The sequence below is a fragment of the Mustela nivalis genome (assembly GCF_964662115.1).
Source record: "Mustela nivalis genome assembly, chromosome: 11".
NCBI lineage: Eukaryota > Metazoa > Chordata > Mammalia > Carnivora > Mustelidae > Mustela > Mustela nivalis.
This window is the reverse complement of record NC_139030.1, coordinates 74,267,132-74,284,131: the sequence shown is the minus strand read 5'-3', so window position 1 is coordinate 74,284,131 and position 17,000 is coordinate 74,267,132. Positions and strand designations below refer to the sequence as shown.

General features: G+C 47.9%; 1 protein-coding gene across 2 annotated transcripts in view; it reads left to right on the top strand.

Moving 5' to 3' along the window:
• Nucleotides 1–17,000, top strand: part of INPP5D (inositol polyphosphate-5-phosphatase D) — a 115,936-nt gene that overhangs the window by 62,067 nt on the left and 36,869 nt on the right. For both annotated transcript variants that reach the window (XM_082690639.1, XM_082690640.1), the window contains 4 exons: nucleotides 5,035–5,122; nucleotides 9,336–9,416; nucleotides 9,582–9,653; nucleotides 10,665–10,788. In XM_082690639.1, the coding sequence (XP_082546765.1) occupies nucleotides 5,035–5,122; nucleotides 9,336–9,416; nucleotides 9,582–9,653; nucleotides 10,665–10,788 (365 nt within the window). The remainder of the gene's footprint in view (nucleotides 1–5,034; nucleotides 5,123–9,335; nucleotides 9,417–9,581; nucleotides 9,654–10,664; nucleotides 10,789–17,000) is intronic.

Genomic DNA, 17,000 nt, shown 5'->3' with positions numbered 1-17,000 from the left:
TAAGCACAGGTGAAGAATGCGTATCACTAAAAAAAAATGGATAGTTTTTGGAAAGAGGGCATAGAGCTTCAACTAAGATTTGGCAGGTGGGCTCTCAAGAAAGAAGGAAAAAAATGATGCATAATTGTTGGGAAATATAGATAAGAAAACAGTTCCCTGGACTTGTAAAGGACCTAAATCTAGGTACTGAGAAGCCTTATAAAGATCCAATTAGCAGAATAACCAAATAGCACCATCTAAATCTCTTCCGATAAAGTTTCTAAAACACAAGGGAAGATGACTTCAGAAAGTAAGTAATTACAAACAGCACCATTTCTTTCAAAAATTACAATACTTAATGTTATTCCCACGGCCTGATGATATAAATTCCAAAGGAGGTATCTCCAAGGAGAAGACAAGAACCTCGGATTAACTGAACCTGGGTGTCACTCAGGTGTACATCGAGTATTTGCAGATTTAAAAAAAAAAAAAAATTGTGGAAGTGTTCTAGTCACAGGGGTTAACTTGAATGAGGATCCAAGAATTTTTTTCCCCTGAACTCTTAGAGTGCTGGTGATTTTCAAAAGAAGAAACCAGCAGGTTCCTGTGCAGCTGGATATGAATACACCCAAAGTGAAAGTGTTCATTTCTATGTGCCCAGAACAAGATGTGACGAAAATAGAAACAAATAAGAACACTAGCCACAACCACCCGACCACCTGGATGCTTTTAGATCGCCTCCTGAATAGCAGCTGAATTAAAGGAGGAACTGACACAAGGAAAGCCTACATGGGTAGGTTGGGAGGGCGGGGGTGCACAGAGTAAACAAACCTCTGTCGTCAGAACTTTGTAATGCAGCCAAAGCATGGTTTGGAGGAAAAGCCATAGCCTGAGATGCTCCAGTATGGAAAAGGGAGGACAATAATGAGTCAAACACACAACCTAAATCCAGACTGTGAATCTCTTGAAGGTATCATGGGCTGTGTCCTCATTGCCTTAATAGTTCCCACATCCAGCACAGTATCCGAAACATTTTGTTTATTCCGTGTTCACGCACCAAGATGGTGCGCTGGATTCATGCCGCCCCCTGCTGTTCCAGGGGCTGGAGATACTGCAGTGAACAGAACAGTCTTTAAGAAATCTCTGTTGAGCAAATAAACAATAACAACAACTGGCAAGGAAAAGAGCTGGGGAGGGAGGGTTGGGATGGTAAAAATAAAACCAGAAATAGGAAAAAAGTCAATTACAATTTTAGTTTACTTATTTTTAATATTTTATTTATTTATTTGACAGACACAGGCAGGAGGAGTGGGAGAAGGGGAAAGAGTCTTCCTGTTGAGCAGGGAACCCTGTTCAGGGCTTGCTCCCACGACTGCAAGATTGTGACCTTAACCCACTTAACCACCCCATGGTTCCATAAGTGCCCGACTCTTTTGTTTTGTTTTGTTTTAAGATTATTTATTTATTTATTTGACAGACAGAGATCACAAGTAGGCAGAGAGGCAGGCAGAGAGTGGGGGGAGAAGCAGGCTACCTGCTGAGCAGAGAGCCCGATGCGGAGCTCGGTCCCGGGACCCTGAGATCATGACCTGAGCCAAAGGCAGAGTCTTTAACCCACTGAACCACCTAGGCACCCCCCATAAGTGTCTGACTCTTCATCTTAGCTCAGGGCTTGATCTCAGGGTCGCGAGTTAAAGCCTCATGTTGGGCTCCACCTTGGGCATGGAGCATTCTTAAAAAAGAAAGAAAAATAGAGGCTTTATCTAAGAACTCACTTCAAAGAAGAGTCAATGTAAAGAAAACACCATAATTTAGTAGATTAAAAGATGAAAGAATTGAGGCACCTGTTTGGCTCAGTGGGTTAAAGCCTCTGCCTTTGGCTCAGGTCTTGATCTCAGGGTTCTGAGATCGAACCCCGCATGGGCTCTCTGCTCAGCAGGGAGCCTGCTTCCACCTCTCTCTCTCTTCCCGCCTCTCTGCCTACTTGTGAGCTCTCTCTCTCTCTCTCTCTGTCAAATAAATAAATAAAATATTTTTTTAAAAAGATGAAAGAATCATTTGCATAGGCATCCTAACAGATATGTGATTTAAAAAGAAAAAAGAAGTCATTTTTGTTTTTTTAGAGAAGGGAGGGAGGGGAAGAGGGAGAGGGAGAATCTCCAGCAGACTCCCCACTGAGCACAGAGCCTGGGGGGGGGGGGGCTCTATCCCACACCCTGAGATCATGACTTGAGTCAAGATCAAGATCAAGAGTCAGATGCTTAACTGACCGAGTCATCCATGGGCCTCCCCAAAAAAGTAATTTCTAATTTTAAAAAAACCTGGAAAAAAAAAAAAAAAAGGATAGAAGGGTACCTTCTTACTAATGTAGTAGATGTCAATGTAAAACCAGTTACACCTGGTAGGGAAATAATACAGTCACTCCATTAAACATTTGAACAAAAGAAAAAGAGATGCCCTTTGTCACCTCATTTCACACTGTGTGGAAATTTTTTGCCAAAGAAAGATGAGAAAAGGAAGCAAAGACTAGAGAAGGCAAAAGTTAAGAAAACCACATCTAGTCAGAGCAGTCCTTCTGAGTCTGGAGTTCTGGGTTGGGGCGTGCTGGATGTTCTGGCTGGATACTGAAATGGGAAGCTTGGGGAAATGAGCCAACTTGCTGAGAATAGGGCAGAGACGGGATGCTCACTCTGAGAAGGCTGGGACAGTGGGTCTGAGCCCCTAATGAGCTGTCTCTGGGGTGTGACCTACCCCAGGACCACAGCCTTCTCAGTCTTGGTCCCCTGGCTTCCTTTGAGCTGATGACCTGATACTGGACAGGTTTTCCAGGAACCCTGCTCATGGTTTCCACGTCCACCGACAAATCCTTTCTGTATGACAAGGCCAGTTCTTCTGAAGCCTTCCAGCTGAAGTCACAATGTGTCACTTGTCATTCTGACCCTAACCAACACCCCCAGACACATCTGGGAGCCAGTCAGTTTTCTCAAACGTTTACAAAGCTTAAAAATACAAAGAAAACCAGCGTCACTGTTAGAAAGCCCTAAGGATTCAGCTTCTGTATGTCTATTTGTGTTTTTAAGATAACATTTTGAAAAAGGAAAACAGTGAGGGAGATCTATTTGATGTTAAAGTATATTCTGAATTAGTGCCTTGGAATTTTGGTTTTTTGTTTTTAACCCAGAATTCTTTTCTGACAATGATAGTTTAAAGGGAGTGTCACTGTGCACGGATGCTGGAGCTCTGGCGGAAGGGGTGGGGAAACCCAAAACCCAGTTTGCCCCCCCCCCCCGCAAGTCAGCTCCCTGCCCCCCATCCTTGGTCCCCAAAGGAAAGCCTTGTGTGACCTCCTTCAAAGTCGGAAGGCTGTAACACCATCCCCCCAGCCCCCAAGCTGTGAGACATCCTAAATCTGAAATCTGTGACATGCCTGGTGCATGCTGGGAGCTCTGGATTTTTGGTTAAATGAATGATATAGAGCCTAAAAACAAATTCTTCCATACTCAAGAAGAGCTTATGCAATGGACTAACCCAAGGAATGATGGAAAAAAGAGTGAGCACTGTTGAGTGGGATTGAATAGCAAGACAGAGAGAGATGAACTTAATTCCACTACATATATATAAAAAAATTCTAGATGAGAAATTAAGAATGAATGTATAATATCAACAAGAAAAAGCCATATATAACTCTAAAAAAGCAAGTGAGAAACCAACGTAAAATGAGCAAATAATTGCTGATGATACATCCTTAACAAAGGTAAGCAAAGAATTACCAAGGAAAAGATGAAAAATTGAACAATAAAAAGGTACCAGGTATTTTAACCCACTGAGCCACCCAGGCACCCCTAGGTACCAGGTATTGTACAATGAGATCCAGCCTGCCTAGGATGACAATAACAGAATGGGGGGAAAAAATCCTTACAACATCTAGATTAAATATAAAGCAAAGCGGTGTGCTGAGTTTATACCAATGTCTAAAAATTCTAACAAAATTTCCAACAGGACAGTGACAAAGGACACAAGCAGTGTATACAAAGAGAAATATAGTAGAAACCAACCATGTAGAAAAATGTTTAAAGACAATAAATTAAAGACATTCTGTCAATGTATCAATACTGAAATGCACTGTTACACCCACTAAAAGAGAAAGGAGAAGATCACAGAAAGAAGTCAGACATTACCTCAAATAAGTAGGCTCAGACAGACAGTACCTGAGGCCCGTGATTGGACACCATCACTCATCATAAAATTGTAATTGAAAATAAGAAAAGCTGTAGGGACAATCTGTTCAGAGCAGTCTTTATTTGTAATCAACAAGATCTCAAAATAACCCAGGTATCTAGCAATTCATTTTGGCACATTTTCTCAGTTGAATATTTGGAAACCAACAGAATGTTAAGCAGGTAAATACATGAAGTTTTGGGTGAAATCCTAAGTGAGAAATAGAACTCAAAATTGTCTGCTGCCTAGCATAAACCAATATGAAGGGAACGAAGAATGGGTAGCTCTGGTGTAGGAGTCGTGGATGAATTAGACATTGAAAAATCTCTCCAGGTGTCCACCTCAGTAGTGAGCAGGGGATTTGAACCAGAATGCTCAGAACACCGGCACAGGAAGCCCCTGGGGCACACATTTAAAATGCAGATTCCAGACCAAATCTGGTTGGGGCCCAGAAATTTGCATTTTTAACACTCCGAAGTGTTTGCGATTCTTATAAACACCGAAGGTCGGGAACCATGGCTTACTCAGTGATTTCAAAGTAGTTTCGTGACTCTAGATTCCAATTACTTGCAGGCTCCGAGTCTGGCTAACCAGAGGTAAATCAGGTCTACGCATCACGACTTCAGTTCGGCCCAGGGTGGGGGATGGGAAGAAGTGGGGGGCTGGGGTGGGGGTGGGCCAGCACTGGCAGGCCTGGGATCTTTGCCTGGGCTTGTCCTTCTGGGAAGGATCTCTGCCTTTGCCAGATTGGGTGTGACCGTGCCTCCAGCTAAAGCCTGTGATGCCTCATCTGGGTCCTGACTAATCCTTGACCTTCACCTTGTCCCCTGCTCCCAGCGAAGTCCTCCGGACCCTCCCCTCCTTGGAGTCTCTGCAAAGGTTGTTTGACCAGCAGCTCTCCCCAGGCCTCCGTCCACGGCCTCAGGTAAAGGCTTCGGGGTTGAAAAGACGAGACTGATAAACCCGGGGTGGGGGCGAGGGGTGGGGGATAAGGTAGCAGGAGTCTCGAGGGCTCAGAAGGGAGCCCCCACCTCTGCTGTGCTCTCCTGCCCGGAGTTGGCTAGACCACCAGAACATGGGGAGGGGGGCTGGGAGTCTCAAAACTCTGTTCCTCCGATAAGGCATTTCCCCGCTGCCTGATTTTGATTTAAGGAAAAAAAATTCAAATTACGCACCCATCAGCAGAAACTAGTAGGTGCTAAATAGGGAAGCCGGGAAGGGCCTTTTTAAAAAATCACTGCTCCTGGGAAACTATTGGGAAAGGAGAATGTGAGGTGCCTAAATGCTTGATCCTGCCTCTTGCCCCAAAAAGAGCAGGGCGAAAGTGCTCCCTGCCCCTCCCCCAAAAGGCTCACAGTCTGGCAGGGGCCAAGGCCAAGTCATCCACTGAGCAAAGCTGTGTGCATCCAGAGGTTGTCACCAGGAGAGGTTAAAAAAAAAAAAAAGCAAAAGCCATATCTCCAGAGAGAGTACATGCAACAGATATAAGGGACAAAGGATTTAGATGTTAACAAAAACAAAACCTCCTCCAAATAATGAAGGAAAAACCCAAGTTTTAAAATGTGGAGAGGTTATAAAGAAAGGCTGTGTTACTGAAGAGGGATAGGAATGACCAATATATATACATGAAAAGAAGTTCAACCTTATGACTCGGGGTTCTGGGGTCAGGGACTCACATAGGGTCACCACTCTGCTCTGTGGCTGGGAGTGAATTTAAAAAGGGGGATTTTCTGAGAAGCCATTTGTCCACCTGCAGTGGCAATGTTAAGCGCACACATCCTTCAAGCAAGCAGTTCTATATGTAGACAGCTGTCTACTGGGCAGAGATGTTTATTGTGGCTTTGTCTCTAAAAACACAAAAAACCTTGGAAACCACCCAAATGTGGAATTGGTTAAAGTATGCCCCAGAATTCTGTTCTAAGGTGGGCACACTGATGTGGACAGATTCCCCAAGGCATACTGGGGGGCAGAAAAAAGCAAATGGCAGAATAGTCCATAAATGATACATGTGTGGACATCGGACCAGAAAGATTGGAACCCAAAGGGCTCCTCTGGTCACCACGTGGAGGGATAGGATGAGGGAGAAGAGGCTAGGCCGAGGGGGACTTCAGCCTTGACCGGACTGTTTGCTAGAGATTTTTTAACTGAGAAAAGGTCTATGTGCTATTGTGAACTTAAAAATTCACCCAGAAATTGGGAAGGTAATTTTGCTTTCCTTGAAGTGAACGATGAGACGTTAATTTCTGGGAAAGTAAAAGCAAATCTAAGCAAATCAGGGGCCCTGCCAGACACTAACATTTAAATAGTTTGAACAGAAGACCACACACCCACATCTTTGAAACAGATCAGAAGAGGGTGAGGCCCCCAGAGAGTTAAGCCAACCCGCCATCTGGTGTTTACTTTCAGTGACAAGACCGAGCAGGGACAAGGTGGTATCAGACATGGACCGAGAGAAAGGGTTCTCGTTCCCACTCTCCCTTACGAGACCCTGACTCATAAAAAAAAAAAAAAAAAACGCAGAGAGGTCATTCTCGATGCCTTCGGAAATTCACAGGTAGAGGAGGAAGTGGGAAGGCTGCCTGAGGTCGAGGAAGGAACACTGTCCTCAAGATGAGAAACAGCTGAGTGCAGTAATGGCCCCACCCCCCCACTGGTGCTTGTTTTCCGCATCTGTGGAATGGGCAGAGCGTGTCTGCCACTGCAGGGTTCTGTGAAAGAGTGACTGAAATCGCTTGTATGAGGCAACTGACTGCCCTACTCCACTGACATGTGGCCCTTCCCCTCTGGTTGGCAATACCGGCTGGGGCCCCGGGCCCCCGTGTAGAATTTGAGAACGGATGGGAGGGGCAAATGCAACATTATCAACCATGACTGCGGACCTCAAGGGCTGGGAGACATGGCTCTGCCCCATGTGAGAAAGAGTCGTTAACCTTGGAACCCACATCCTCCCTTTCAAAGGGCGACTAAAAACCGAAGTAAAATAACTGGACCGGTTATGGGAACTCCCAGGTATCATACATTCAGGCCAGTTCGCTCACTTCTAGGCTAAGCTGTGAATTATGTCCTCAGCCTTGACCTGAGTAACATTTGGGGCCAGATTATTCTTGGTGGTGGGGGACTATCCTGTGCGTCGTAGCATGTTAACACCTCCTTGTCTCTACTGGCTTGATGCCACTAGCATCCCCTCAGCTGTGACAACCCGAAATGTCTCCAGACATTGTCAAATGCCCTTTGGTGGGCAAAATTGCCATCAGCTGAGAACCCGGGGCTACATTTACATTCACGTCTCAGGTCTCCAGTAGCTGTGTGACATTGGACACGTTGACGCACCACTCTGACTCAGTTTCCCCTCCGAAAAGCAAGGATTAGAAGAATGTTCCCACGAGGATTAGATGAGTGGATGCATTTAAAACGTGCTTGGCGTCATGGAAGAACACATCCTGTTCTGTATGTTCTTCCCACCGGGAGACAGACCGGCAGGCAAAGCTTCACCATCATGTTAATAACTTTTGTTTCAAGAACAGGCTCTCTGTTTGTCAATAACTTCATTTACACTTGGTTAATAATAAGACACAGACTCAGAAGAGAGGGCAAGATACCAGCCTCGAACTGTAGGGTGACTGCCCCAGGTGGCAAGTGGGTCACTAATCCAAGTGTCTGAGAGGGAAAAGAAGCGGCTGAATCTATGATCTCTTCAATTCTTTATGAGAAAAAACACCCAAAGCAAAGGAATCCTGAATTGCCCCACGGCTGACCAGCCAGTCTGTTCCACCCCCCACCCCCCCAACCCATGTCTCTCCCTCCGTTCCATATCTCCTTCCTTTCCATACCTCGAGGCTTTTCACTCATGGATGATAAGCGATGATAATAAGCACAGGCTGATTGTGAGCTTTGTTGAGCAGCAGGGCAAAACCAAAATAATCGGAGAAAGTGTTGGCAAATCTGATGTGTTTGAAGTGTTGATGAAGCTAGGACAGTTTCAAGGGGTGATGGGTGGTGGTTGGGGGTGGTCATGGTAGCCGGTGGGGCTGGTACCTGTAGTACTTTCAAGTGGTGGGGGAAGGCGTGGAAATTTGAGGTCAGAAGCAAGCGTAGCCTGGCTGATTTTCTAAGCAAGGGCTGGGATAAAGGGACTTCACAGGGTTGGTGATAACCCTCATTCTGTTCCATACACATGTCTGATTTTATCCTCCAACTTCTGAAAGGCAGGGATGGTGTCCTTAATTCCACATGTGTGACCACTCACCTGTCACAGAGTAGATGCTTTGTAAACATTGGTTCTGGGAGTAGATGCTTGAGACTGTGGACCGGGTCTCCAGACAGTCACGGATTCAAGTCCTGCTCTGCCTTTCACTAGCAATGTGTCCTCAGATGAGTAACTTCGGCTCTCTGGGACTCCTGTGTGGGTTGAACTTGACCGAGCACCTTCTTGGCCAGGCGCTGTTCCGAGCACCCAGATCACAGCACTGAACACCATCCTCACAGTCCCAGTTCTCACAGGGCTCATGTTCCAGCAGGGAAGGCGCAATGAACAAATGCATGACCAAGGTGACTGATAAGAAACAAAGCAGGATGGTTTGACAGAGATGCCCTCATGGCTACTTTTGCTAGTGTGGTCTCCCCAGGTGACCTCCGTGTCTCTGGGAACTCCTCTGGGAGTATAAGGTCAAGGCCACAGGCAGGTCAAAGGTGAGGATGGGAGTGGCTGGGGATGACGGGTTATCATACAGAGTCTTAGAGGGCAGGGCAAGGAGCATGGATAATTTTCTCCCAGTGGTGGGTTCCAGCAGTGAGACGGCTGTATTTTAGAAGTAGAGGAGAAGCAGCACTGGAATTGAGGTAAGGGGGAGCAAAGGTCATGATCAAGGCCAATCCTAGAATTTTGTTTAAGCACCTGAGTGGATGAGGTATGCAGCAGTTGGAGAAGCAGGTTTAAGAGGGGAGATGAAATGAAGGTTTGCTTTTTGGCCATTATAATCTTGAGGTGATTATAGGTAGCTCTGATTTCCTTGTCTGCAAAGGGGAATTATCATAGTACGGAGAGGGCGAAATGAGCTGGAGTGTGGAAAGGGCCCAGCGGAGCGCCTGTCCGTGGCTGACACTCTGTGACTGCTGTCCTTACTTGTCCTTTTCCTCAGGTGCCTGGTGAGGCCAGTCCAGTCAACATGGTAGCCAAGCTCAGCCAACTGACAAGTCTACTGTCCTCCATTGAAGATAAGGTACTGAGGGATCCTGCAGCTTCTCTTGGCTTCTTTTTGGCCCTCTCTTTACTTAGACAATGCCCAAGGGTACAGGCTGTAGGCTCCCTTTGACCCTGTCCTCCAAAGGAATCTGCCTTCCCTGCCCCTCCCTGCCTGAAGGGCCCTGTGTGTTTACATCCACAGGTCAAGGCCTTGCTCCACGAAGGAGCCGAGTCTCCCCACCGGCGTTCCCTCATCCCTCCAGTCACCTTTGAGGTAAGTGGCTGTGTCCTTGTGTTCCACAGTTGGAGGCTGGGGACCATTCTTGTCCCTGTGGAAGGACAGATCTTGGCTCAGCTATCCAAGGGCAAGGAGCCCAACACTGAGGGTAGTGGCTGGCAGAGCCACCGGTGGAGAATGGGCACCCAGACAGGTCTGTGCAACCTTCAGGAGAGGCTCCCCAGAGAAGGCCTTCTCAGCCCAAGATGCTGCACACTGTGTCCTTCTCCAAATGGGTGCAGTGAGTGACATCAGACAGCACCCCCTCACCGCCCCCCACACTGAAACTAGCTGCAAAGTAGTGCCTCAAGGGAGAAGTCGGAAAAATATATAATTCCCATGAATTCCCTGAGAGTGACTGAGTTAGAACCTCCTAGCTCAGGCCCAGAAATTTGTTTTTCTTAATAATCCACAGAGATCCTGGTGTAGGTAGGCAGCCTAGCCCTGGTCCCACATTCAGAAACACAGGACAAGATGCCCCCCACCCAAAGGCCTTTCTGGCCCTGATGATAATTCTATATTTATGTCTTCAGCTTCTGAGTGTGCCTGCTAGACAATTGTCTTTTTCCTAATTATTATCAGTAAACGTTCAGTGGTTAGTTGTAACAATGCCTAGGAGCTCAAATCTGTTACCAACATCCTTTCTGGGAAGTCGACGGCACATCAGATGAATGAGTGTTGTCACATGGAGGTGAGACTGACTTATTCTCCAGTAGTTCACCTGCTCCCTGCTCCAAACCCGTTGGCAGAACAGGCGATGGGTGTACTAGGTATAGCCGGGGTCTTTTGCACAGTTTCGTGGTTCTCGGGGGGCTGCCTATAGAAACGTGGACTTGGGCTCTGGGGTGAGGGATGCTCAGAGGTTGAAGTCCGATGGCACCACCTGGGATGCCAGGGCTGGACTGGCCAGGGGCCGCCCAGCCACACAGGCAGGGGACTCCCGGGCTGGACCCCGGAGCCCGCGCACAGCGAGGATGACCACATCTCCCCACCCCGCTCTTCTTGCAGGTCAAGTCGGAGTCTCTGGGGATCCCTCAGAAACTGCAGCTCAAAGTCGATGTTGAGTCTGGGAAGCTGATAATGAAGAAGGGCAAGGACGGTTCTGAGGACAAGTTCTACCCCCACAACAAGAGTAAGACCCCTGCCACCATGGTGCTCGCATCCTGCTGTGCTGCTCCTCGTGGACCGGCTCGTCACAGAACAGCCGGAGGAGGAGTCCTGCCAGCAACATCCCCCCCTGCGCTAGGCTCTCACCACCTCCCCTCACCCTGTCTGTGGAACCCCGAGCCAGCTCTCAGCCCCACCTCACACACCACTCCTTCTCGAGGCCTTCCCATACGTTTCGCCTCCTTCCACCAGACCCTGGGGAAGTGAGCTTAAAGGCGTGGCCCTGGGGGGCTGTTCTCTGTGACTACACGCCTCCCCACTAGGAGACACCCACAGTCCCCAGATTCACGTGCCCCAGACTCACCCCGTCAGGAACGCCGGACCTGGGCTGTCTATTCAGATGGCAGCTACTGGCTTGACAGCCGAGCCCTACAAATAATGTCCAGTATGGCTGGACCTCCAGAGGGGCGGGAAGGGAGACCAGATACTCAGTGCCAGCTTGGGGCCTCACAGGACAGGGATAAGCGTGCAGGTAGCCCTCGCAGCTGGGCTGCCCAGTTCAGACATAGGCTCTGCCACTGGCTGGCAAGATCATGTTGGCCTGGTTACTTAAGCTCTCTGGGCCTCATTTTCTTCATCTGTGAAATGGGAATCATATCATCATCATAATGGATTTCTCCTAGGCTCGTTGTGAGAGGTGGAGGACCTAGTGCATATGAGAGCACCCCCTCTATGTCCTGCCGCAGCACTGAACCCTGGCAGAGTGTCCAGGCAGAGGCCAGGGACTGGAGGTCTACCCCTCAGGGGCCTGGCCCATCTTGCAGCCTCTTGCTGCCAAGTCCCATCTGGGCAGTGGCCCCAGAGTCCGAGGGATGCTCTCAGGGCAGCAGGTAGAGAGGGAGTCTGGGGACCAGCTCCATTCAGGGAGGGGAAGAGCGTAGATAGCTCAGGGAGGAAGTTAAGAGTCTAGCCTCATATCCCAGCTTGGCCGCTTGTGACCCTGGTCTAGAGCCCAGATGTCTCTGATGCTCAGTGTACTCTTGTCAAAAGGATCTTGATGACTCTTGTCATGGCAGCCCTGAGTCTTAAATAGATAAACTTCACAGTAGGTAGTAGGTGCTCAATTAAACACCATCATCGCTGTAATGATCCTTCCACGGTAAGGCAGCACAGAGCAGCGAGGAGGGACCAGGGAATGAAGTCCGTAGACCCTGGAGAGTGACCAGCTGTCCTGTTGATGCATAGTTGAGGTCAGTGTTGAGACGGCTCCCTCATCCACTGCCACGTTGGGCCAAGAGATGGTGTGTTGAGAGTGATCCACTTAGAGCCATGCTTTCCTCTCACGCATCACACACAGAATGAGTTACAGCTGAAAGGGGTAGAAGAGGAAACCAAAGCCAAGGATGAGGAGAGAGAGTGCCAGAGAGCCTGACTGCTCTAACCAGCTCAAGGTTTCTGAACTGCAGGAAATCCCTCCCAGGTACTGGGAAGCACTGTGAACCCTTGCCAATTTAATTCAATGGACATTTTCTCTTTGGAGTATTTTCCATGGACCAACCCTAAGTTAGAGCCCCTCAGAGATGTAGTGTCATAGAAGGGAGAGTTGACCTGTGAGCATGTATTAGACTGTGTGTCAGATGGGAGGTTGGCCTGGAAGGAGGATTGATTAGCTCTGTTGTGGGGGGTGTGTAGGGAGGCTTCACACCACAGATGGCTCTGTCTAGGGCTTTGAAGGGTGAATAGGAGTTCACCAAGCATAAACTAGGGGAGGACCCTGGGACTGAGAATGGCCTGTGCTGGAGCAGATTTGTTAGGGAAATCCCATGTCCCTTGTGGCCCAAAGGGAGGAGCAGCAGGGCATGGGGTCCCAGATGTGGACAGGGCCCTGAATGCCAAAGTAAAAGTTGGAGATGTTCTATGGAATGGACAGCAATGATGATGGGTTGACCGCCTGGAGGGTGAATATATTCCTTTGTGGAATTCTGGACGGTGTGAAATTTGCCATCAAATCAGGGATGGGTGAAAGAGCCAAGCTGGAGAAGAGGTGCCCTGAGAGACCCCAGCTCGAGTTGAGATACACTGTACAGTGGGGGTTCACGAGCCCTTAAAAAGAGAAGCGTGGATGCCCAGATCCTGCCAACCCAGACTCTGCGGGCGACACCCACCTGCTTCCTGTCCTCCCTCCAGGCTGTAGAGCCCAGCTCACCCTCTGCCATGGCCTCTGTCACATCAGAACACGATTACTTGTCCCCAAGTCCCCTTCCTCACAAGGGCCGGGTTTTGATCTCACATGCTCTGCAATCTGTAGACCTAGCACGGGACCTGTTATTCAGCAGGTGCATACTCAAGGACTGCTGATGGACTAAGGCACTTGCAGTGTTGCTCATAAATCCCCAGCTCCCCCCACCAAATACATGGGGCCTCCACAGAGGCCAGGAAGTGGATCTTTTTTGTTATCTGCTAAATCAGTCCCCAGAGTCCAGAACAGCACTTGGGCATAGTATGTGACCAGTCAGTATATACTGAATGAATCCATGAATGAATGAATGAACAAAGGAATTCAAGGCCAATGCAGAGATACAGTCCAAGTGGCCATGTGTTTGGGTGCCCTCTTTTTTTTTTTTTTTTAAGATTTTATTTATTTATTTGAGAGAATGAGAGAGAGAACATGAGAAGGGAGAGGGTCAGAGGGAGAAGCAGACCCCCACTGAGCAGGACTTGATCTCAGGACTCCAGGATCACGACCTGAGCCAAAGGCAGTCACCTAACCAACTGAGCACGGTGCCCTCTTTATAGCCAACCTTGGAGGCAGTGTGCTTGTGCAGCGAGGGGCTCTGGGTAAACTGGATTTACCACTGCCTTCACAGCTTGATCATGGTGTGACCTTAAATTATTGACTCTTCAGAGCCTCTGTGTCCACATCCATCAGATGGATTCCTGAGAGACTCATGAGCACTGGTGGCATAAAGCCTGCCGTTAGCCCATCCTGGCATAATCAGTTTCCAATCATGGTTATTGTAAGTGCTGATCATCTGGAGGAGATCTTTGATGGCAGGTGTTGGGAGTTCCTTTCCCTGCTCCTGTCCCCATGTTCTTGAATAGCTTGGCATTGAGGTCTTCTATGCGGAGGAAAAGCCAGTGGCTGTATCAGGAAATCATAATGTATTCGCTCACTGAGCGGTCACTACATGCCAGGCCCTGGGGATGCAAAGACCAATGAGCAGGGAGGGGTCCTGGCTCTGGGGGAGGTTCCATGCAAGTAAGAGTAAGGAGAAAGTAACCAAGTACACAGATAACGTGAGCCAGGAAAGTGTCAGGGAGTGAGGAGCTTGAGGCTGGGAATGTAGAGAGGATGTTAGGACAGTGATGGAAGACTGCCATTGGAGCCGGCATCTGCCTGTCAGGAAGATGCTAGCCACACAAAAACCACAGAAAAATCCTTGGGCAGAGGTTCCGAGATGGGGGCAGGCTTGTCATGTGAGTGAGCCTCGAGTGGCCGAAGCACGGATGATGTAGAGACTGGGCACCTGTCCTGGGCTTGGTGAGGACAGTGTGGGGGCCAGTGGGCTCCTAACCAGCCCTGATAGAATACTAATCCTCACCAAGCACAATATCACATCTTGGAAGCAGCCTCACAATCCTAAAAATGGGGGTCAAGGAAAAAACAGAAGTTCAGAAGGAAGGATACATGGCCTCATAGTAGCAGACTGGGGAGAGTCTCAGGGCATCCCGGTTGGCAGCAGTAGGAATCACACCATGGGTAATTTACTGCTGCTGACAAGGCTGATGGGATTACTGAGCACAGAGGACGCCTGCAATTTCCCTTGGGTAAGATTTCCAGTCAAGATGGCGGTTGAACATACACGCTTGTCAGTTCCCCTCCTAAAAGCAAAACTCACAGGAACCAAGAGAGTGAGATGGCAGCAAAATTCTAAGTGCTGAAAAGCAGATGGATAATGATAACCAACTTAAAGGAACCCAAAAGGCTCAATGTTAAGCATGTAGTAGGAAAAATTGAGACACCTGACTCATACCACAGAACCCACAAAGGGTACCGGAATTGATACTGTCAGGGGCCCCTAGAGGTGGCGAAGGTGAGATTATAAACATCAGGATTGGATGAAAATCTGTTTTAAAAGAGACCCACCAGATCTTTCTCACTCCTCACAGCCTGCCCTCTGCTTCCCCTCACTCATTAGACTCAAGGATGTTAGTTTTCTGGAGAAGGTAAAGGGCTGGGGGGACACCAGGCCTGGTAAGGACAGAGGAACCCACTGGAAACAGGACTAAATAGCGGTTACTTCTGAAGGTTCCTACCATAACCTTCATCACCGCCCAGCCAGGATGCTGCCAGCCAGGCCTACACCCTGCAGGCGGAAGGTTGGAAAAGTCTTCTCTGGAGCATGTGACCAACATGGGGTTCGCTGTGAGTCAGCCCATGAGACCACCCATCGGCAGAAGCCTCACTTGACAGACCCCCACTGTCACCGTTGGAACACAGCCAAGGATCACCGGACATTGAAGGGAAGCCTGGGAGGGGTAGTGAGGCTCAAGGCAAAAAAAGAAACAGACAAAAAAAAAAAAATTGGAGGGAGCAAATTATGCAGGTTAAAAGAAACTGGACCATGAAACAAGAACAGAATGCTATTTTAAAAGGAGCATTCAGAGAACAAAATAAAAATGAAGAAGGAGGAAGGAAGAAAGGGGAAGAAGAAGGTGGGGAAGGGGAAATTAAAACATTACAGCAGAAATTTTTTAAAAATAAAAACAGAAGGGAAGGGAGACCAGATAAAGTTGAGGAAGGGCTCCAGATGGTACAATAAAAGGATAAAGAGAGGGAAAAGAGGAGAGAAGAGATTATTTAAAATTAGACCAGTCTAAGGCATCCAATACCAAAATAAGGCAGTAAGAGAAAATGGAAACAATGAGAGAAACTCAGAACCAAACACCAGTTTCCAAGTTGAAACTGGCCCACAAAGTGCCCAGCACAACGGAAGAAAATTGTTCCACTGTGAGGCACACACAGCACTGGAAAGTCTTACCACACTGGAGTCAAAGAAAAGATCCTAAGATCTTCCAAAGTTAGATTACAGACTGTGTCAGGGCTCCCCAAGACTATTTCAGCGATTCACCAAGAACTCCCAGGACTTGGCATGAAGTCATGCAGCGATGATGTATTACAGTGAAAGGATGCAAAGCAAAACCAGCAAAAAGAAAAAGCCCATGGGAGGAATTCCTGGAGAAATCAAGCACAGGCTTCCAGGAGACCTCTCCCACTGCAGTCACACGGGGCATGCCTAATTGCTCCCCCAGTGAGTTGTGACCGCACATGGGAAATGTTGTCTACCAGGGAAGCTCATTAGAGTGTTGGCACCCAGCGTTCTTCATGGGGACTGGTCACAGAGGCACCCTCTGCATGGCACATACTGAAATTCCAGACTTCCAGGAGGAAAGCAGGTGTTCAACATAAACCACACTGTTGATATAGACAGTTTAGGGATATTGAGCTGCTCTTATCAGTTCAGGAGATGCTGGGGACCCTCCCCAAATCCAAATTCCCAGAGGCTTTTCCAAGGATGACAAACAGGCTTTCCAGGTTAACTCTTATGCAGACAGGTAGATCAAAATGACATTGAATTTCTCAGCGACAATGCCAAAAAGTAGAGATGGGGCAAGTTTTCCTAAGGAAGGGTCCTGAGGAAAATTATTTCAAACTGTCAGTGAGGTGTATGGGTAGGTTTTCAGGCCTGCAAGGCCTCCAGAATTTGGTATCTATTTCCCTTGCTTGGAAAACTATTAGAGATGTTGCTTTACCAAAATGTGGGCATTAAACAAGAAAGAAGACCTGATATCTGAGAAATTGGATCCAGTACGAGAGAGGTGAACTCCTGAATGAAGAAGAGGGAAGGCCTTAAGGTAATGGCTGTGCATGAAACCTAAAGATCACCAGTCCAGAGAAGAGAGGACCCAGAGGCTCTGGATGGTAAAACTGATGAAAGTGCTTGATTACACAGAAAAGAGTTACGAGCCAAGATAGTTAGGAACAATGTAAAAGCATGGCAATTATTAACTCCAGGAAAAAAATGAAAATTGTGTAGGACAAGAGAAGCAATCCAGGCTTATCTGTCAGTAGCATTACCATAACCATAGCACACTGAATACTTACCTGACCAAAATGATGATATTATTATTGGAAGGTGATCGAGGGATTGAAATTATATTTTGGTAGGAGGAGAG